The 23,012-nt window shown below is 40.7% G+C and overlaps 1 protein-coding gene across 1 annotated transcript in view; it reads left to right on the top strand.

Moving 5' to 3' along the window:
* PTPRJ (protein tyrosine phosphatase receptor type J) overlaps positions 1-23,012 on the top strand; it is a 109,946-nt gene that overhangs the window by 70,666 nt on the left and 16,268 nt on the right. The window contains exons 6-15 of the mRNA XM_063117181.1: positions 253-519; positions 5,803-6,069; positions 9,738-10,004; positions 12,245-12,511; positions 13,850-14,110; positions 14,793-15,056; positions 16,922-17,053; positions 19,065-19,272; positions 19,417-19,541; positions 22,812-22,899. Of these exons, the coding sequence (XP_062973251.1) occupies positions 253-519; positions 5,803-6,069; positions 9,738-10,004; positions 12,245-12,511; positions 13,850-14,110; positions 14,793-15,056; positions 16,922-17,053; positions 19,065-19,272; positions 19,417-19,541; positions 22,812-22,899 (2,146 nt within the window). The remainder of the gene's footprint in view (positions 1-252; positions 520-5,802; positions 6,070-9,737; positions 10,005-12,244; positions 12,512-13,849; positions 14,111-14,792; positions 15,057-16,921; positions 17,054-19,064; positions 19,273-19,416; positions 19,542-22,811; positions 22,900-23,012) is intronic.

Raw genomic sequence — 23,012 nt, 5'->3', positions numbered from 1 at the left:
TGCACCAGTAGAAAATATAATTTACTCCATATTTCACGGTTTAGTATAGTCCACTTCCTCATCAGAATATGTTACACTGAAAAGTGTGTCTTCAATGAAATTTGAAACAATTTTCAGTTCAGTCATGTACATTTTTGTAAACCAGAGTCCAACATCCTTTATCTCTATTAATAGATTTCTGGTAGCACTATATAAAAATAAGAGATTTTGTCAGTAATACAGAGGTAATCCTTTTTTATCTTTCTTAAACAGAGCCAAGTCCAGTTTCTCAATTCCTCGTTGAAAACATTGGTACTACGGCAGTAACATTAAAGTGGAACAATACTGATCTCGATGCTTCTAACTACACTTACAAAATACAAATAGACGGAAATGGCACTGTCATCGAAAAAAACATTACTGGCATCAGTACAGTAATTAACAACTTAGAACCTGGAACATTGTACAAATTCATAATAATTCCAGTAGCAGCTGATGGTGAAACTGAAGGAGACCCAAAAGAGAGAACTGTTTATACAAGTAAGTCTGTTAAGATACATAGTTGATTTCTAACCACCATGTGTTTTTGTACTACCAATGTACATTCTATGCATTCACATTAGGTACCCAAACAGATTGAAGTACAAAAATATCTGTATGTGTGCATCCTTGAATGATAAACGCAAGTGATAGTTTACTGGGAAGGTATTTTGTGCACTTGTGAAAGTACTAGTCTGAATTTCTTTGAGAACTTATTTTAGTTATATTTTTAAATATCTGAGGCACTAGTGAAGGATGGGTGATGGAAGGACCCATCATTTTGCTGGGATGTGATGTGTAACCCAAAGGCACATGGCACTCATGTGGGGTCCCTGTCCCCTGGCCACTCCAGTGTGGGTGGCTGGAGGGATGTTGTAGGCCTTGCAACAGTAATATTCCCAAATACAGCACATTACTGTTTTCAGTATGAGTGAATGGTTGCCATTCTCTGATATGAGAAAGTAAAGGGACATGGCTGGTGAGATGAGGCTAAATTTGTTTCCTGCCTGTGAGTAATCCAGCTTCTGTGGCAAGGCGGCAGGTTTTGTCTTCTTTTAACAATTTTCCTCATCAGATGCCATTTACCTTTGTCCCATAGAACATTGCAGGAACCACTGAGAGTTGATTACATCCTGATCTGCAAAGTGTCCCCGATGCCTCTTCTTATTCATGTTGGGGTGTGGCAAACAATCAAAACTCGGGATTATTTTTAGGTACACAATATTTAAACTTTCCAGGAAAATCATGCTTAGCATATATTATTGCCTACATTGTTTTGTTTGTTTTTTACATTTTGTATCCTGCCTTTCCTCCAGGAGATTCAGGCAAGGTACAGCAATCTGAGTACCAAATTATGATGAGTTGCATGTACTCTTGGATCCTTACTATTCCAACCCCTTCCAAAATCCTTCCACTGTTGGCTTCTGTGCTATTGTGACCTGCAATATATGTGCTTGAGATTAAACATAACAGTAGTATTGGAAGATTATTTTAAAGCTTTTATAGGCTTAAGTGGCTTCGAGCCAGGTTACCTGAAAGATAGTTTCCTCCCATAAATACTTGCTTAAATACACGTACTCTGTATTTAAATTGCTTAAATACACATACTCTGGATTTTAGGACAGCTGATTTTAATAAACTCGGAACTATGCTAAGTAAGGTCCCGTGGCAAATGAGCCTAATGAGAAAAGGAGTGCAGGATGGGTGGGAGTATTTAAAAAAGGAAATTTTAAAGGCACAGTTACAAACAATTCCAACAAGGAGAAAAGATAGAAGACAACAGAGGAAACCAATGTGGCTCCACAAAAAGCTTAGAGATGACCTGAAAACAAAAAAGGATACATATAGGAAGTGGAAGGAAGGCCAGGCTACAAAAGAAGAGTACAGACAGATGGCGCAGAAGTGCCAAAATGGCGTCAGGAAGGCTAAAGCTGTGAATGAGCTGAGATTAGCGAGGGATGCTAAAAGCAATAAAAAGGCTTTCTTCAGATACGTGAGTAGTAAAAGACAGAGGAAAGAAATGGTAGTTCAACTGCTTAATGAGGATGGCAAATTGATAACAGATGACAAAGAAAAGGCTGAAATGCTCAATTCCTACTTTGCCTCAGTCTTCTCCAAAAAGCGGGTCTATGACCCCCCTGGAAAAAGTGAAGCAGAAGTTGAGGGGGCAGGATTGCAGTTTGAGATTGATAAACAAATGGTCAAAGAACACCTAATTTCCTTGAATGAGTTCAAATCTCCATGGCCCGATGAACTGCATCCTAGAGTAATGAAGGAGCTAGCGGAAGAACTCTCAGAACCTTTGTCTATTATCTTTGCAAAATCATGGAAGACGGGTGAAGTGCCGGACGACTGGAGGAGGGCTAACGTTGTCCCCATCTTCAAAAAGGGCAAAAACGAGGAACCTGGGAACTACAGACCAGTCAGTCTGACATCCATCCCTGGGAAAATTCTGGAGCAGATTATAAAGAAGTCAATCTGTAAACACCTTGAAATCAATGCAGTGATTACTAGAAGCCAACATGGATTTGTCAGGAACAAATCCTGTCAGACTAATTTGATCTCATTTTTTGATAGGATAACCTCCCTTGTGGACTGTGGGAATGCTGTGGACATCATATATCTTGACTTCAGCAAAGCTTTTGACAAAGTACCCCATGATATTCTGATTAACAAACTAGCTAAAAGTGGGCTAGATGGAACAACTATTAGGTGGATTCACAGTTGGCTACAGAATCGGACTCAAAGAGTACTTATCAATGGAACCTTTTCAAACAGGGGAGAGGCAACGAGTGGGGTACCACAGGGCTCAGTCCTGGGCCCAGTGCTCTTCAAGATTTTTATTAATGATTTGGATGAGGTGGTGCAGGGAACGCTTATCAAATTTGCAGATGACATAAAATTGGGTGGGATAGCTTATACCCTGGAAGACAGAAACAAACTTCAAAGTGATCTTGATAGGCTGGAGTGCTGGGCTGAAAACAACAGAATAAAATTAAATAGGGATAAATGCCAAGTTCGACATTTAGGAAATAGAAACCAAAGGCACAGTTACAAGATGGGGGATACTTGGCTCAGCAATACTACAAATGAGAAGGATCTTGGAATTGTTGTAGATCGCAAGCTGAATATGAGCTAACAGTGCAATATGGCTGCAAGAAAGGCAAATGCTATTTTGGGCTGCATTAATAGAAGTATAGCTTCCAAATCATGTGAGGTACTGGTTCCTCTCTATTTGGCCCTGGTTAGGCCTCATCTAGAGTATTGCATTCAGTTCTGGGCTCCATAATTCAAGAAAGATGCAGACAAGCTGGAGTGTGTTCAGAGGGGGGCAACCAGGATGATCAGGGGTCTGGAAACAAAGCCCTATGAAGAGAGACTGAAAGAACTGGGCATGTTTAGCCTGGAGAAGAGAAGATTGAGGGGAGACATGATAGCACTCTTCAAATACTTAAAAGTTTGTCACACAGTGGAGGGCCAGGATCTCTTCTCGATCCTGCCAAAGTGCAGGACTCGGAATAAAAGGCTCAGGTTAAAGGAAGCCAGATTCCAGCTGGACATCAGGAAAAACTTCCTGACTGTTAGAGCAGTACGACAATGGAATCAGTTACCTAGGGAGGTTGTGGGCTCTCCCACACTAGAGGCCTTCAAGAGGCAGCTGGACTACGATGCTTTAGGGTGGATTCCTGCATTGAGCAGGGGGTTGGACTCGATGGCCTTGTGGGCCCCTTCCAACTCTGCTATTCTATGATTCTATGAAATTCTACATATTAGGCGTTTTTCATATTCCCATATGCAAGTCACCCATTCCCCTTTATTATTGGTGCTTTTCCAATTAACAGTTTGTACTCACTCAGAGGAGATCAACAGAGCAGTGTGGTGCGCTTGTCCTTTTTGAGAGAGCCCATTTCATGGCTGTTTGCATTAGTGGTTTCATGTTGCTAATTTATTACATAGATATTTGTACTAAGGATACCCATTGCTATGCTGCATATGGGAAGAAATGTCTAAAAAAGCAAAATCTACGTTGTTACAACACGTGTAAAACAGTTGATTAAAACAAAACTGATTATGGGTATTAAGAACATACCAGGGTACTTGCCCAATAGGGCACCCTGGTTGGGCTTTCTCCGCTGGGCTTTCTCCACTGTGGCACTCCGGTTGTGGAATGAGCTCCCCAGAGAGGTCCACCTGGCACCTACACTGTACTCTTTTCATTGCCAACTGAAGACCTTTTTATTCTCTCAGTATTTTAACACTTAATTTAAACTTAAATTTAAATTTTACTGTTCTAACTCTGTATTTTAATCTTATATCAATTTTGCTGCGTGGTTTTATCCTGGTTGTGCTTTTTATACTGTATTTTGCATTTGTGCTTTTAACCTGTTGGTTGTTTTATTATGGTTTTAATTTTTGTGAACCGCCCAGAGAGCTTCAAAAAGGGGGCCGTTAATCAAGATATATTCAAAAGTAAATGGTGGTAAAACTGAAGATGACCCAAATGGTACAATTGCTTATAAAAGTAAATTAAATTAAGAGATGTGATGAATTCCAATTGCCATGTGTTCCAAGAAGGTGCATTCTATACATTCACAATAAGTACTTACATAAGAATTTGGTAGGAAAACAGCCTCCAGATTGCCCAAAGTTGCCTACCGTTGATCTACATTATTTTAGCTACCCTTCTTCCTTTATCTGTGCTGCTTCTCTAGTTAAAATCTGTGGCTTCACTGATGTTCACATCTGAAGTAAATTTAAAATGTTGATGTTCGTCCTTATTGAGAGAGTCAGTTTTATGAAACCACCAATTTCATTGTCCCCCCACATAGTAAGGTAGCATAAGGTTGCTTATTCATGTGGTACACATGGAAACGAGTACAAGATGAGGCAAATGCTTTTTTGTTATGCCATCTATAAAGAAACGAAAAGAAAAGTCAGTTTAGCAGCCTTCCTCAACCTGGGGCGCTCCAGATGTGTTGGACTACAACTCCCAGAATGCCCCAGCCTACTGGCTGGGGCATTCTGGGAGATGCAGTCCAACACATCTGGAGCGCCCCAGGTTGAGGAAGGCTGGTTTATAGAAAATTGTATGTATTAAGAATGTCACCAGAACTTATGCCACTGTAAATTAATTGTTACAGTCCCCCTGTAATACTTAGCTATTACCAAGTGTTGGTAGGGGCTGTAGCTCAGTGATAAAGCACATGCTTTGCATACAGAAGGTCCCAAGTTCAGTCTTTGGTTCCAGCTCTGCAAAAATGACTGCCTGAAATAATGGAGAGTCCTTGCTGGTCAGAGTTGACAATACTGGGCTAGATGGGCAAATGGTCTGGCTCAATATAGGACAGCTTCGTATGTTCTTAAGAGTATGATCCTATTCATGTTTAGACAGAAAGAAATCCTACAAATCCCAGCATTTCCCTGCCTGCAGTCCTTTTTTTTTTTCTTTTAAACATGCATAGGTTTGTAGTAGTAGTGTAGTACTGTTCCCCATTTGGCAAGTAAAGCCAGGAAGTAGGGATATGCCATATTACAGTATTTGCACTGTAAGTGAACTCAAAAGTATCATTAAAATTTTTAGTTTCTAAATTATTATAAAGTTCTGTAATGTAAGTTGCCTTGGAGGTAATTTCTGGACTAAAAGGCATCTCAGAAATCATTCTACAACTAAAATGTCAGCTAACCAAATAGCAATCCCTCTGTTAGTATGAGTTATCAGTATGATAATACCTTCATTCATTGTCCATAATTTTCTTTTAAAACTTTTTTTCTTTTCTTAAACAGAGCCCAGTCCAGTTTCTGATATCAAGATTGAATACAAAAATACCACCACTGTGAATTTAAGTTGGAAAAATGATGATCCAAATGCTTCTAACTACACTTACCGAATACAAGTAGAAGGAGCTGGTGCTTCAAGGAATGAAGTTTCTAACACCACCAGCACAGCAATTCATGATTTGCAACCTGGCACATTGTACACTTTCAAAATATATCCACTAGGAGATGGGAATCAAACTGAAGGAGACCCAAACAGTACATCTGCTTATACAAGTAAGTAAATTAAGACTTGCAATCATTTAGTTTATGGTGAGCCAGTGTGGTGTAGTGGCTAAAGTGTTGGACGGTGAGTCAGGAGATCTGGGTTCTAGTCCCCACTCAGCTATGGAAATCTGCTGGGTGTCTTTGGGTCACTCACAGACTCTCAGGCCAATCTACCTCACAGGGTTGTTGTGAGGATAAAATGGATAGGAGGAGGAGGAGGATTATGTACACCGCCTTGGGTTCCTTGGAGGAAAAAAGGCGGGATATAAATGCAATAATAAATAAAATAAATAAATAAATAAATTTATTGATTGTTTATTTTAGCTCTTTGTGTTTACTGCTTTTTAGTTTGATAATTGAGTTTTAATGATGGATTATTGTTTTTATTTTACTTTTTATGATTTATTTATTTATTTATTGCATTTATATACCACCCCATAGCTGAAGCTCCCTTTGTAAGCTGCCTTGAATAACTCCTTTATGGAGGGGAAAAATCAAGTTATATATTGTTCTATAAATAATTAGTACACTTTCCAATCTCTCTATTTCTCTATGATCAATGTACATTCCATTTATTCACAATATGTAGTCAGACAGATGATAATCATATGAATATTTGAATATTTAAAGCAAATGATGTATTAAATATCTTATACAAAATATTGCCAGTAGTCATAGGGTTAAATCCAACTCTGACCATGAAGGAAGGTCAATATTCAACATTGAAGAAAATCGTATGAATCTCTGAATAATTAATGCAAATATATAATTATTGCCAGTGGTCATAGGGTTATATCCAACTCTGGTGGTCCGTCAGCAGAACAGAAACAGGCAAAGGAACAGATTTTCTCTCCCTGCAGACTCCTATACTACTCCAGATCTGCTCCAGAAGGTTAGGAGAAGCTCTAGAGCAGATTTGTGGATAGGCAGTACAGGAGGCTGCAGCAAGAGGGAAGACAGCAACGAAAAGTCCTGTTATGTAAGCAGAAGTCTGTTTGTGCAATTTGGTTTTAACCCATATTTGCTACTGGTAAGGAATTTCGGGCACTTAATGAAAAAAAAGAAAAGCTTGGATCTGTTTAGTAGCATATGAAATGGTATATATGGTTCTTATTTAAGGTACTATTGAATGATGGGTGGTGTAGGGACCTGTCAGTTTCCTGGGATGGGGCTGTATCCCAGAGCTGCCTAGAGCTGATATGGGCTTCCTGCCCCTTGGCCATTCTAGTGTTGGTGCCAAAGAGGAAATTTTAGCCCTGCAACAGTATTGTTACCAAGTGCAGCACATTACTACTTTCTGTAGGAGTGAGTAGCTGCCTGTAAAGGGACATCGTTGCAGAGATGAGGTAAATGTGTTCTCTGCCTATGATTAATGCAACCTCTACAATAGATTCCTCCCAACAGTTCTTCTGATTAGTCCCATACAGTTCTTCTTTGTCCCATACAAACAGTACATGAGCCATTGGGAGCCGAACTTATTTTGATCTGCCTAGCACCACTCTTCATGTTGGAGTGTGATAAGCAACCAAAGCCTAGGAATTGGTTTCATGTACATGGTATTATGGGACTTCCGACAGAATCATGGTATTGCATATATTGCTGTTTCTTTGTTATGGCTTTGCAGCTGGAGTACAATGAGGGAATAAGGAGTTTATGTTGGGCTTTTCTGGGGTTTCAATATTTCATAACTGAAATATATAAACACAAAATCATCCTTGTAGCAAAAATAATACTTTACTTTGACTTTATTGCTAAAATAATTCATAATTTCAGAACCAATATGCATAGTTTCAATGAAGTATATTGGTAATTGTTATGACTCTGATCATATTAAATTGTCTCATTTGGGGTTGTCCCACATAAAGCAAAAAGATTGTATATTTTAAGATACAGGAAAGTGATCTCTACCAAATGATAGTTTCAGTCATGTACCTTATGACATGACCTTATTAATGCCCCCCTTTTTTTTGAGGAGCCAGAAAGGGAGTATACCCCAAGAATGTCAGTCAGGTTTGACAGTCTGAATTGTATATATTATTACCCACCATATGTTGCTTGTTTCATCCATGTACTTTATGACATAATGATTGGCCCTGAAAAGTTTTGTGTTTTTTGCCGGGGGTGGGGGGACTGCCACCCTCTGAACAAAACAGCAGTTGCACAAAGGTCTGGCACTTTTTGGAGATGTCACGACTTTTGTAAGGTGTCCATACCTTTTGTACCTTATGACGTATGTTTTTTGACATGGACTCTTGGACTATGACCTTCCCACAATGATCAGAAGATCTGAAGTGGGATTTCCATGCATTCAACTGAACATATGAATAATCTAAAACAAGAAGGATTTGAAGTGTATTGGGTAAGATGTCCAAAAAATCCTGCTTCAGACGTTCCCTCTGAATGTGGGAAGATCAAGGTTGAGTTGACTGAATGGGGATGTGGGAGGACTTGCACTCACTTTTATTCCAACAAGTGTTATTTGAATGCTTAAATAATGACTTTTGCAATGCCGGAATAAAGTGTAGAAGAACAATGAATTAGAAGATCTGAAGAGGTTTTTTTTGTGTATTTAACTGAACATGTGAAAAATCTTCCCAGTCCCAAGAAGGATTGTAAGCATGATTGGTATGATTCCAAAGAATCCCGCTTCACACATGCCCCCTGAATGTATGGAGGTTAGGGTGGAGTTGACTCGACAGCCATGTGGGAGGTCTGACACCCAGGACCTCACACTCTCTCTACACTTTGGCCATTGCTAGACGAGGAGTTAGCGCGGTGTGAGGCCCGGTCTCCCTCCTGTGCATCCAGATGACGCACAGGGGATCCCGGGGTCAGGCTGGGCTAAGTCCTCCCTTGAACCGGGATAAGTGGATCCGCTTATGGCCCGGCTTTTCTGCAGCCCCAGCCTGAGGCTGGGGCTGCGGAAGGTCTAGCAGGGTCCGTGGCTTTTCCCGGCTGCTCGCTTACTCACGAGTAGCCGGGACAAGCCACGCACTGGGCACAGCATTCCATAGGAGCGCTGTGCCCATCGGGCCAGGGGGGGGGAATCACGGGGGGGGGGGGAAGATGGGGGCCAGGGGAAAGAGCAGACCCGGCAGGAGAGGAGGGGAAGAAGAACGGGGACGGGCATGACGAGCGGGGACAGGGCATGGCAGACGGGGGACGGGCATGACGAGCGGGCACAAGGCATGGCAGACGGGGGACGGCCATGACGAGCGGGCAGGGGGTGGGCATGGCGAGTGGGGACATGACGAGCGGGCAGGGGGTGGGCATGGCGAATGGGGGGAGGATGAGCGACATTGTGTGGGGGGGAAATCAGGGGCAGGGGGAGCGGGGAACCCTTTATTTTTTTTTAAAAAAAAACAGCCTTACCTTTTCCGTTGGTGCACTCCTGCGCACATGGCCCTTTAAGTCCTAAAAAAAATGGAGGACGCGACGGGGCTTCCCTCCGCCCCATCGCATCTTACGTGTGGACGGGGCCTACAGGCCGCGCTACTTCTAGCGCAGCCTGGCCCCTCCTCCCACACAGATTATCTGGTAGGTCTAGCAAGGCTCTCTTTTCCCTCAATTGTTACTTGAATGCCTAAATAGATCTTTCCAGTACCATTTAACAGGCTAATAACACTTCCGTTTATTGTCCAAGTTGTAACCTTTTCCCTCTTTTTTTAAAAAAACAGGGCCCAATCCAGTTTCTGACATCAAAATAGAACACATCAGTAACGCAACAGTGACTTTATCTTGGACAAATGCTGATCACAATGCTTCTGACTACACTTACCGAATACAAATAAAAGGAACTGGTACTCCCAGGAATGTATCTTCTAACACTACCAGTGCAGTAATTAGTGACTTGCAGCCTGGCACATTATACACATTCAGTATATATCCACAAGTAGATGGTGGTAATACTGAAGGAGACCCAAACAGTACAACTGGTTATACAAGTAAGTAAATTAAATTAAGAGATGTGATGAATTCATATAGCCAAGTGTTGTAATGTGCCAGAAGACTATATCTCTTCTGTATATTTTGCTGCACCTCATTTAAATAATTTGCATGACATTTTAATATAACAGATTCTAGTTTTGCAATTATTGTACATTCTATTATTTTTCTTTTGAAATCTATTTAAATTTTTTTAAAAAATATTTACTGAGTGAGTGATATTTATATGCTGCCCACTAACAAATATTTTTGGGACATCTTACACTAAAAAAGAACCAGTGCATAAGATGTAAAATAATAAAATCTCAAACAGCATAAAAACAAGCAGCAGAGGATTATATATATAAATAACTCAAGAGTAGCACCAAAAATGCCACTGTTCGTAAATTCTAAACATGTCACAAGGCTATAGATCACTAAAAGAATTTAAGGTTTAAGGACTCAGGAAAATAAAAAGGTCTTCACTTGGTTCAAAAAGACCAGAGCGAAGGTGCCAAATGAGGGCATTCCACAAAGAAAGCCCCACCACTGAAAAGACCCCTCTCTATAGTAGCCATGTGCCTCACCTGGTGTGGCAACAGCCCCTTTAAAAGACGCCTCCTAAGAAGGTCTTAGGGTTTGGGTGCATATGGGGGGGATCAATCCATTAGAGGAACTGGCCCCAAGAATTTAGCGCAGGAGTGGGAAACGTGTGGCCTTCTAGATGTTGTTGGACAGTAACCTCCGTCAGCCCTTGCCCGCATAGCCAGTGGTAAGGAAAGATGGGGGTTCCTGCCCATCAGCTGAAGGGCTGCATGATCCCCATCACTGGTTTAGGGTTTTTCTATATATATGTTTGAATTGGGTCTGGAATTTCAGCACTTTGAGTTGGGTTCTGAAACAGACTCAGCAGCAGTACAGATGACAAAGCCATTATATGTTTATAGCATCCAGCCCCTATTAGCAATCTGGCTTCCTCTTTTGGGGGATAGCTGAAGTTTCCTGGCTCTTTTCAAAAGCAGCCCCACTTAAAATATATTGAAGTGGTACAACCAAGATGTTACTAGAGGTGGATAACTGTAGCAAGGCTATTTTGGTCCAGATATAATGGGAATTAATATAGTCTAATCACAGAGGCCACTTGTGTGTCCAGTGACAGGGCTGTATCCTGGAGAACTCCCACACTGTGAGCCTATAAGGGAAGTGCAACCCCATCCAGGACAGATTGAACACCACTTAATTGGACAGATGACCCCCACCCCCAGCAGTATATCCGTCTGATCTAGATTAGTCTTTGCTTATTAGCTCTTATCCAGCCCATAAATGGCTGTCCACCAGGGGATGGGAAATCACTGGCGGAATAGATTACCCCACCCCTGCATGCTCCCTCAAATCTGTTTTGGTCAGTTAGGGGACACTTCCAAGCAGAACTGAGTATGTAGAGGGGTCTGCAAAGAGGAGGAGAGCAAGAGGAAAACCTGTTGCACAAGTCTGTGCGATGTCAGATTTAACTCCTTTAAATTAAATATGATTTTCCTCCATGAAATCTGTATCCTAGTCTCAGGCTGAGTTCTAAACAGATGTAAGAATAAAAGACAAATGATTGTTATTTATTAGTTTCAATATTGCCTGGATTCTTCATTTGGGGAACCTTTGATATCCTAAACCTACATTATCCCTGCTGCCCTTTTTCCTTTACCTGTGCTGCTCTTCCAGTTAACATCTATAGTTGGATGGATATTCACATTCAGAGTAAATCAAAAGAGCACGTGCCAATGTGCCATGTGTCCTTTTTGAGGAAGTCTGTTTCATGAACTCTCCAATTCCATTGGTAGTGGCTGCTTGCTCAGCTGTATAGCAATGTGCCATAAGGATGCTCATTCACCTGCTGCTTATGGGAGGGAATATCTGATGACGCAAACTCCTTTTGTTATACTCCACATAAAGAAAAGGTGGTCAAGGCAGTTCTAGAAAATTCATTGCAGGCACTAAGAACTTTGCCTGGATTTTTATTTTTTGTTATGAAAATGTTTCTATTCCAACAAAACACTAAGCTAACAAAATTGCAGTATCCTTATACCTGTTTCAAAAGGCTTAGGATGAATTATTTTTGTGATAACAGTTTCTTTCATTGATACAGCCAAAATCCTTTTTGTCTTTCTTAAACAGAACCCAATCCAGTGGTCAGTATGATAATACATTCATTCGTTGTCCCAGTTTTTTTTTTTTAAAAAAAAAACCCTTTTCCTTTCTTAAACAGAGCCCAATCCAGTTTCTGACATCAAGATTGAATACAAAAATACCACCACTGTGAATTTAAGTTGGAAAAATGATGATCCAAATGCTTCTAACTACACTTACCGAATACAAGTAGAAGGAGCTGGTGCTTCAAGGAATGAAGTTTCTAACACCACCAGCACAGCAATTCATGATTTGCAACCTGGCACATTGTACACTTTCAAAATATATCCACTAGTAGATGGTAATCAAACTGAAGGAGACCCAAACAGTACAACTACTTATACAAGTAAGTAAATTAAGACATGGATAACTTCTTAACTTGCTACAGTTACCAGAGTGGATAACTGTAGCAAGGCTATCTTGGGCCAGATATGATGGCAATTAATATAGCTTAACTACAATGCTCGATTCAGGAGCACTCCCAAACTGTGCGCCTGATCCTATAAGGGGGGAGTGCAACCCCATGCAGTAGAGATTGGACATCACTTGGTTGGGCAGAAGGCCCACCCACTGGCAGAATATCTGTCCTGTCTGGATAAGTCTTTGTTTATTGGCTCTCATACAGCCCATATCGAGCCGTCCACTATGGGATCAGAAACCACTGGCGGAACAGATTACCCCACCCTGATATGGTCCTGATATTTTATACTGTTGTTTTATACTTTGATGGTTTTAATTTTTGTGAACCGCCCAGAGAGCTCCAGCTATTGGGTGGTATAGAAATGTAATGAATAAATAAATGTCCACAAATCTGTTTTGGTCACTTAGGGGACCCTTCGGAGCAGAATTGGGAGGGTGCAGGGGTATGCAGAGAGGAAAAAGCAAGGGAAAGACCTGTTACGCAAGTGCGCTGTCCACGAACAACTCATGGAGAGAACCCATGGTTTGTTGTTGGGTTGTAAACTGGGTTGTTCACCATGGTTTGTTATCATGGTTGGGTTTAGACAACACGATAACCCACGTTTGAGCAACAACCCATAGTTCAATGACAGCCCACACTCAGCCCATAGACGTGTTTCACCTGCTAACCCATATTCAGAGGTTGAGTGTGGGTTGTTTTTGAGTGGTTTGGCTTGTTAACCACCCTGAATGACCCAACAACAAACCATGGATTCACAAGATTACTTGTTCGAGAAAAGTAAGTCACACGGTATGTCTAATAAGTCCTAGGTTCAGACAACACACTAATTCACAGTTCAACAAGCAACCCATGATTTAACAACCACCCACACTCAACCAGTGAGAATGGGTTTTTGTGAACAGCAAACTCTGAATGAGGGTAATCAGGTTGTCTGAACCCAGCCAGTGTCAGGAATCATGGTGGTTGTATCTGAGATTTGTGTGGTACTGGCTTGCTCAGTGCATTGCTAAGTGAATGTCAATTGCTGCAAGTACAACATGAGAGTTAAGGTGACATGAATTGCCCTATGACTGTGGTATATAGCTTTATCAAGCAATTAAATGATTCATAGCGTATAATTGATAATGATGATGTCAGATGTTTGGGGTGATATTGCCACTTGAAATACTGTTATGCATATATATATATATATATATATATATATATATATATATGCATATATATATATATATATTATATTAAAAGACTTTTTTTTCTTAACAGTTCCTAGCTCGGTCTCCAGCATTAATGTTACAGATGTCAGTACAACAATGGTCAACTTATCATGGGAAAACCTTGATGTAGCTTCTAGTAATTATTCCTACAGGATACGCATCAGTGGGGATGTTAATAAGAATCAGACCTCTCAAACTACTAGTGCTGAAATTTCAGAGCTAAACCCTGGTACTAAGTATGCATTCAGCATATATTCAGTAGCAAGAAATAACACCGAAGGAAGTCCAAACAGCATAAATCATTGTACAAGTAAGTCTGCTAAATGGCAGGATGCACTGTAACACAACAATAAAGTCTTCATAAAAGTATGACTGCACAATCATATAAAGTGATGCATGTGGTAGTAGCCTAGGGAATAAAACATGCAGGAAAATAGGAGAGTTTCTAACATGTCCATTCTAGGAAAGGTATTTTATTTCATGTTTTACATTTTGTTTGTTTTGCTTCTCTATGTCTGGGTTATGTATACAATGCACATAACTAAAGCAAGATCATTTCCAGCATAATTTGGCTCATTCACCCAGAACTATAGGATAAATCGTGCCCCCCCAATTGCCCAATTGTAAAACAAATTAAGAATAACCATTCTTAGTCGCATATAAGTTTATATATGATTGTTGCCTAAATTGATTCATCTGTCAGATGGCAATTAGATCTTATCTAAGTTCTAGATGGGTTTTTTTTTCTCCTTTTGCAGTAGTGGCTGCTTTTTTGTGGTGGTGCAGTTTTTCTCCTAATATTTCACCTAGATTGTTGGGATAAATGAACTCTAAGCATATTGTATGGAGATGAAGTAGGAAAAGTGCTTAGGAGGAGGAAACACTTTGCTGCATACTGCTACATTCTTATTCAGACATTGCATCTTTTATTAAATGGCTAATGTGATTAGTCCACTTCTTCATTCATTCATTCCTTTTTGTTGTTCTTGTAGATCCAGCATCAGTGAATAAACTGGAATGTCAGGCAGTGCCTAAGCTGCCAGAATTGACTCTAAATTGGACTTCTCCAAATGGGACATATGAAGGCTTCAGAATTGACGTCTTAAATAATGTTTGGAACAAAACGCTTAACAAGGAATACCAGACCACTGTAACACATTTGAATTACTTTACCAGTTATACCATTGAAATTGTAACCCATTCATGTGGGAAAGTCAGCCTCCCTCAGCAAACAACATGCCGTACAAGTATCACTGGTAAGCTTAACGTTTCCCTGCCTGGGTTTGTTATGGGGTGAGGAGATAAATGATTGTGGAGTAGATAATGGATGTAGATTTATGGACTCCATAGCCATTGGGATTACATATAAATATTCATAATACATAATACTCTTCTGAAGGAGCAGGTGAGTAGCTTGGGAGTACTCCTAGATCCACCCTTGTTACTGGAGGCCCAGGTGGACTCTGTGGCCCGGAGTACTTGGTCAGCTTCAGCTGATCCACCAGCTATGGCCTTTCCTGGAAAGAGACAACCTAGCCACAGTAGTCTATGCGCTGGTAACTTCCTGGTTAGACTACTGCAAATCACTCTACGTGGGTCTACCCTTGAAGATGACTTGGGAGTTGCAGCTGGTACAAAATGCAACAGCTAGACTGCTCACCAGAACATCTTAACACCAGTCTTAAAAGAATTGCATTGGCTCTCTATAAGCTTCCGGTTGGAATTCAAGGTGTTGGCAATGACATTTAAAGCCCCAAACAGCTTGGGACCTTGGTACTTGAGGGAGCACCTCTCCCTATATATTCCTGCCCGAGATTTGAGATCTCGAAGCAGTCCTCTGCTACCCACCAATGTGAGTATTACACAACAGGGAGGAACCCTCACTGCGAAAACAGGAACAAACAGGAGGACCCTAGGGAAGTAATGAATAGAACTGTGTACAAGTTGGGGTTTTGGGTGATTCTTAATCTGTATTACCTGGGATGTATGTATCTCCAAAAACTCAACATATGGAAAAATTCGTTCATGTTGTACAATATGTTATACAAACATTGATATGAATAGTCAACGTGCATTAAAGTATGGCAACCCTTACACAGATACAAGTATCTTGATATGAGATTACAACTTGGGGTGAAATTACTTATATGCCTCATTAAGTACAGACTCATTTACAGGACATAAATGCAAGTAAACACATGTATACCTTATCTTGAAGTTCATGAACATAAACCCACATTTATCTAACACACACATATACATTTAAATGGTAAATCCGGATTGTGAAAACCATTTCTGACTTCATCAGTAATGAAATGTGTTGAGTTTCATCAATGAGTCATTAAATGAACAAATGTGCTTCAGCTTCAGTTTGTTTTTCCTCATCCAGCCCATTACCACCTCTAAGCATTCATTCAGAGAAGACTCACTATCCTTAACTGACGCTTTGTTGAAGGCATAGAGAAATATATGTGGGTGTCATCGGCAGAGTGATAGCACCCCGCTCCATGCCTCTGGATGATCTCATGTAGATGTTTCATGTAGATGTTAAACAGCATTGGGGATAGGATGGTGCCTTGTAGTACGCCATACAACAGCTCCTTCTTTGAGGAGCATCTATTCCCAAGCATCTGGAACCTACCTGAGAGGTAGGACCGGAACCACTGAAAAACAGTGCCCCCGATTCCCAATCCCCTCAGGCATTCTAGGAGGATACCACAGTCGATGGTATCGAAAGCTGCTGAGAGGTCCAAAAGTACCAGCAGGGACACACTCCCCCTGTCAATACTCCTGCGAAGATCATCCACTAAGGTGACCATAGCAGTCTCAACTAAGTATCCTGCTCTGAAGCCAGTTTGAAATGGGTCTAGAAAATCTGTGAATGTGGACACAGAGCTCATTGCAACTGGGAACTGTGTGTAATTGCAAAGCGCTGAAACCACCTTCAGCCAAATGTGGTTAGTTTGGCTTTAGACTTAACCTGTCAACATGGGGTGGGGTTCAAGATGTTTTTTCTCCTTTGTAGTAGTGACCACTTTTTTGTGGTGGTGCAATTTTTCTCCTAATATTTCACCTAGATTGTTGGGATAAATAAATTCATTTCTACTTCTTTGTTTTCTAGATCCCCCACATCCATCTGTGGCCCCTACTGTTACAGGAACTACCCATAAGTCTTTGAAAGTTCAATTCAATAGCTTTAATTCAACGTATGGACCTATAACAGCATATGCAATAATAATTACAACTTTGAAAAGTAGGTAAAAATATTGCCTGTCTAGTATGACCATTTTGTCATTTATTTTAAAAATCATATTTTTATATCTAGAAGCTAAGACTTCTATACTTTCCTTTTAAAAGAAGAGAATGAAAGTCCAGTTCTGAAGTGGCAATTAAGTTCAATATATTTATTTGTTTGTTTGTTTATTTATTACATTTCTATACCGCCCAATAGCTGGAGGTCTCTGGGCAGTTCACCAAAAAACAAAACAAAAGAAACATTATTTATTACGTTTATATACCACCCCACAGCCGAAGCTCTCTGGGCAGTTTAACAAGTCCTCCACAAAGAGCCTTTCCATGTTTGTGTTTTGGTTTAATCTTGGGGAAAGGCCCTTCATATGAAGAGAGTTTAGCCTTAAAAATTGAAATTGTGGATCATGGGATAGTGATGGAGTAGAATCCTAAAACTGGGGGGTGGGGCGACAGCAGATTTTTCGTATCAGCTTCTTACCACCTCCAGAATCCAGGCCCAATTCTAATTGGATCTGTTTCTTCACCTGTATAGATATGTAAGAAGCTTAGGAGTAAAACACAGCAGTAGCAGGGAGATGGAGTTTGAAGGAGGAATGGGAAGTGATTAAGAGGAAGAGACAGAAGCAGAGTCTTAGAAAGGCAAGAAGAGAGCAGAAACCCCTGTAGCTGTTTTGTAAGAAACCATGTGAAAAAAGCACACTCCCAATATGAAGTTGGGAGCAGTTCCTTTGATTACATAAACAGTGTTCCATGAAACATGACCTAGCTATGGAGGTTTGTGAAGCCTTTGGGCACATGAGTTTGTCTTCTTGTCTCATTGGGAGCATGTGAATACAGAGCTGTGTTGTAAGTATCAACAGGGATGTATTTAATATAATCGTTTGTTAGTCAATTGTGAATCATGTTGAAATTGTCCGTTTCCTATGAACTACTCTGGAGCACTTGAGAAGGAGGGAGGAAATTGCTGTAGATTTCTGAGGTCTGGCTCTCTAGGGGAACAGCCATGTGCCTGAATATTGGGCCTGAGCATTTTCCCTTCTCTTCCTGGCTGCATTATTCAGTAGGAAGATGGATTTTTTTAGGCTTTCATGGTGCATTGCACTGCCTCATTCACAGAAATTTAGGGTAGTAGGGAGCGGTTCCATATGATGACATCTATTCATGAACCTCTTGTGTTTTCTTACTGCTTTTCTGTGTGAAGGAAAAAGACAGAAGAAATCAGTTGTGGGGATACAGAACAGCTACACAATATCTTCTGATTGTTAGCTCTAGAAACCTTCCGTCTGGAAGCACCTGAAGTGTAATCCAATCAGCAGGGGAGGAAGCAAAATTTGAAGTAAAAGAAGAGAGAGCTGACAGGAACCCCCAAATCAGACTTAAGCACAGGCTATTCAGATTAATTTCCCAAAGACCCCCCAAAATCACTTAAGGAGCTTGAGTATTGCACACTTTCCCCCCCTTTTTAGTGAGATCTTGACCTTGGCCTAGGGGCAGTATGCCAAGTCATGCTCATTTCTCCTGATCCTGTTCCAGTGCTATCTTGGTGTCCAGAAAAATAAGCTTACAATCACTTTGACGACTAAAGGGCAAGATGCACAATTTCAGATACCCCTTACTGAGGAACTCTTTGGTATTTTCAAGTAGCTGAGGCTGAGGAAAGCCACTGTTGGGTTTAGTGCACTTTTGGGAATGTTTTGGATGCATATAACATCTGATGAGCGATATCATCTTTAGAAATTTGCTTGCACTTGTTCAGAACTGTTTGATTATTAAGTCTTGGATATATGGAAGTGATGTGTATTATAACCATTAGAAAACTTTTATCTGGCAGCTAAAATAAGGAAGTATTTAAAAATTGTATATTTTACTAAATATTTTTGATTTTGGACAGCATATTTTCTTGAAGAAGTCAATGCTGAATATTTTTCCATAAATGTTTTCTTAAGTGATAACTGCCTTTAATCCAGCTTCTGCTTTAAAATTATATTATTATGTATTCTGATATTTTATAGGTATAGATAAAATCCTTAAGGAGTCCTTGATATATACATATAATGATTTCCTCAATAAGAAAACAAACACTTATGTTGCATATGTCAAAGATGAGCAAAAGCGTTCATCTTCCTCCTCCAACAGTCAGCAGCATGATATTGAAGTAGGAGATGGATTAGAAACGCATGGTTATTTGAATGGGAAGTTACAGCCCCTTGGTTCATACAGGTATTTTGCTTTTGTTTCTCACTGTATTTTTCAGAACTTTGTATTTGATCAAAATGTGACAAATTAGTCATCTACATTTCTTATCAAATTCTGACTACAATGCAACTTAACAGGCATTTTGTTTCTCCCTTACCTTTTATTCAGGGCATGTGTTGCTGGTTTCACTCAGATCGCCTATTCAAATGATACAGTTGAACTCATCAATGTAGAAAAGAGCTACGTCTCATTTTCACCCATTTCAGAGGTTGTTACCTTGCCTCAGAACCCAGGTAAAATTATCAAGTTGTTGTGAACGCAGTTATGTTCCCTTATTGACATTCTGATTGAGGTACCTGTAGTGTTTCCATCTACAAAGCTTTTATTAAGCAGCAAACATTTCTTCTACCCGAAGAGAGTCTAATCTCTTGGAAACTTCCCCCAGGCAATATGCAAACTAAGCTATAATTGACCAACCAAGGAGAACAGGAAGCCCCTACCCAAATGCCTGTAACTTCAGAGAGTCTGGTGCAATCGTAGTCAGACCGACTTTCTCATGCCTTCCTTCTGCTCTGTGTGTTTTAGCTTCCGGCAGACCCTAGCATCAGCTAACTTGTTGGGATGCTCTCCTCTGGAAGAAAGCTCACTTCCCACTGAGTGTGTAGGATTTGGCCTTGAGGAGATAAGCTCTGGAGAGGGCTGACTCCCAGCTGGGGAATCACCCGTGAGAGCTTCCTCCCCCACTGGTACAGGCTGGCTGGTGTCTGGCGCCTCCTCCTCTAGGTCCGAATCTGATTCTGATTGATTACCTGATGCACCTTCTCCCAAAACAGGGGCAGTAGGGTTAGACATGACAGTACCCATTAACCTCAAAAATATGGTTTGCTTGTTATACAATTTTGCAATACAAACCTTACTTTATTTTTTTAAAATACAATATATATTGCATACAAACACAATATAAAGAGTATAAAGCATTCAGCAAAAATGAAACTAATACAAAACAGCATAAAACCAATTTGCATAGGATTAAAAAGACTGAGAAAATGAAAAGCATTCCACAGTCAGGGAGCCATGACTGAGAAGGCCCTCTGCCTCGTAGCCACACGCTACTCTTCAAATGCCCAGGGCACTCAAAGAAGTGCTTCTGTTGAAGAATTTATTGTGCAGAAAGGCCCATATGAAGACAAGCAGTTTTTCAGGCACCCTGGTCCCAAGCTGTGAAGGACTTCAATGGTCAAAACAGCAGTTTAAATTGAACCAAGAAATGAACTGAGAATCAGTGCAGTTGGAGAAACATAGTTGTGATGTGATCATAATGCCCAGTCAGTTAAGAGCCTGACAGCTGTATTTTGGACTAATTGCAACTTCTGCACCATCTTCAAAGGCAGTCTCATATATATCATGTTACAGTAGTCTAAGCTGGAGGTTACTGGAGCCATCTGTGGCTGCATTCAGACACATGATAACCTACCGTTCAATGAAAACTCCACGGTTCAGCAAACAACCCACACTCAACCACTGAGTGTGAGTTAGCGTGTTGTGTGAACAGAGAAGTTGCATTCTCACAACACACTAGCCCATGATGGGTGACTAGTCATGCACTTTGGGGTGTTTTGCAAGCAGCCCATAGTGTGTGGTTAGGTCACCCATGAGATGATTGGGAAAGAACACACTCCGTCTCCCTCACTCCTCCACTCGGCATCCCAGAGGACGTGGCGGCACAACATGTCTTGTCTGCTACCAAGCCCCCCAATTCAGGAGAGGGACTGATGGTGTTCAACCGGTGCCTGGGAGCAGTAATGGTTTGAATGAGGTCCAAAAAACTGGAACTCATTCCAGGCAAGAATATCTTTACAGTCAAAACCGTAGCGGCTTAAATGATCTTGCCCCCAAAGTGGGCCGAGCATCTACTTCCATGGGAAACATCAGGGAGGCTGGTGTGTGTGTGAGTGGAGTGCCAGTTGGGGGACCCCCTTAAGGGACTAGTGCACCCATAAAAGAATGGGAAACACACAAGTAAGGAGGTAACTTTAAACCTTTTTAAATGGAGAAAAAAGGTTTAAAATTACCCACTTACCTTTGGGGTTCCCATGTTTTTATATATTAGCTCCCTACAGGGGTCCCCCACCTGGCACCCTACCTCCACCCCGAACTCCTTGGTCCTTCCCATAAAAGTAGAAGCGCGCACCTGTTTAATCCTAAGGATTGCTCTTGCTGCTTTGACAGCTGTCAAAATCAAAGTGGTTTGAGGGATGTTTATGGGGGAAGGGAATGGCATGCCCTCCACTCTGAAAAATTGGTGCTGGGCACTCAATGCAGGCTATCCTTGCCCTGGAGACCTGTATTTTTGCCAAGGGCAGCTTAGAGTGGTGCATGAGGGGCAAAAGCCCGTATACTTCAGGTTTCCCTTTGTTGCACACGTGCAAATCAGTGGAAAACCAAAGGTTTTTTGTTTGGTTTTAAAGGTGGACATTTATGGACGTTCCCCAGGAATGGGGAAGTGCACATTTTTTCCTTAGCTCTGATTTTGTGGAAAACTGAGCGCAGGAATTTTTTTAAAAGGGCTCTGACCACAATCAAGATCACAATCGCAATCAGAGCCTAGAAGGCGAGAAATAGTTGTCGCTGGCAAGGGGGAAAACAAACCTCTACAGCAGATTGCTGGTTATTAGGGTTATTGGGGGAAAACACCTTACCTTGATAAGTATGGTCCAGGTGATCATGAGACGCTAACCCATGATGGTTTAGCATGTCATGCAGACCTAGTTAGAGAATTGGATGTCATCTGTATACTGAGGATACCTTACCCTAAATCTCTGGATGAACTCACTCAATAGTTCATGTAGATGTTAAAAAGCAGGAAAGACAAGATAGAACCCTACAGGACCCTTCTTCCTGTTCTTATTCCTGCTGTTGTTGTTGTTGATGATGATGATGATGATGTTGATATTATTTATTATAGCATCCCTCTGCCCACTGGATGTTCAAGAAGATATACAAAATTTAGATGAAACAGCAATATAAATAATAAACTTATAATTATAAAATAAATTCCCACTGCAAAGAGTCAAGCAGTACTTGCTAAGCAAACTTTCTGCACAAGCTTATAATCTAAACTGTTATTTCCAGTTTGGAAGAGAGATGTCAATGCTTATGCAACAAAACAAATAACACCTCTGTTATATGTTTACCAACATGCATCTCCCCCTTATGGGAAACTCTAGGTTACGTTTGCAATAGACTCATTTGTCATCAAAAAGACTTTAGCTGAGACTTTAACCCAGATCCACTGGACTACATTTATTAATTCTTCTCCTTTGTGTGTTTGGGAATTCAACTAGCAATGTGTGCCCATTTTCAAAAACTTTACTAATTATTTATCTCATATTTAAACATCAGAGCTCAACTCCAAATCAACTATGAATTCTTGCTAGCTGGAGAAGCAAAATTAGCTGTTGAGGATATACCTGAGGAGTCCTTGTATAACACCTAAATTTTTATAACTATTATGACTTGCTGCTGACTACTTACAATTGTTTCTGGGTGCTTTTCCCCCCAAGATGTCATCATAGGAGCTGTCGTTGGATGTATTCTGGGTGCTGTAGTTATTGCTGCAGTAGTAGGATTCATCTTCTGGAAAAAGAGAAGGTATGTTAGCTACTTCATGATTCTTTACAAAGATGCACCTGTGTTTACTACTTCTGTTTTTCATATTTAGAAAGCTTGGGTATCTCTGAACTAAATATTCAGAACATGTTCAA

Source organism: Elgaria multicarinata, chromosome 2, assembly GCF_023053635.1.
Source record: "Elgaria multicarinata webbii isolate HBS135686 ecotype San Diego chromosome 2, rElgMul1.1.pri, whole genome shotgun sequence".
NCBI lineage: Eukaryota > Metazoa > Chordata > Lepidosauria > Squamata > Anguidae > Elgaria > Elgaria multicarinata.
This window is presented reverse-complemented; position numbering and strand designations above follow the sequence as displayed.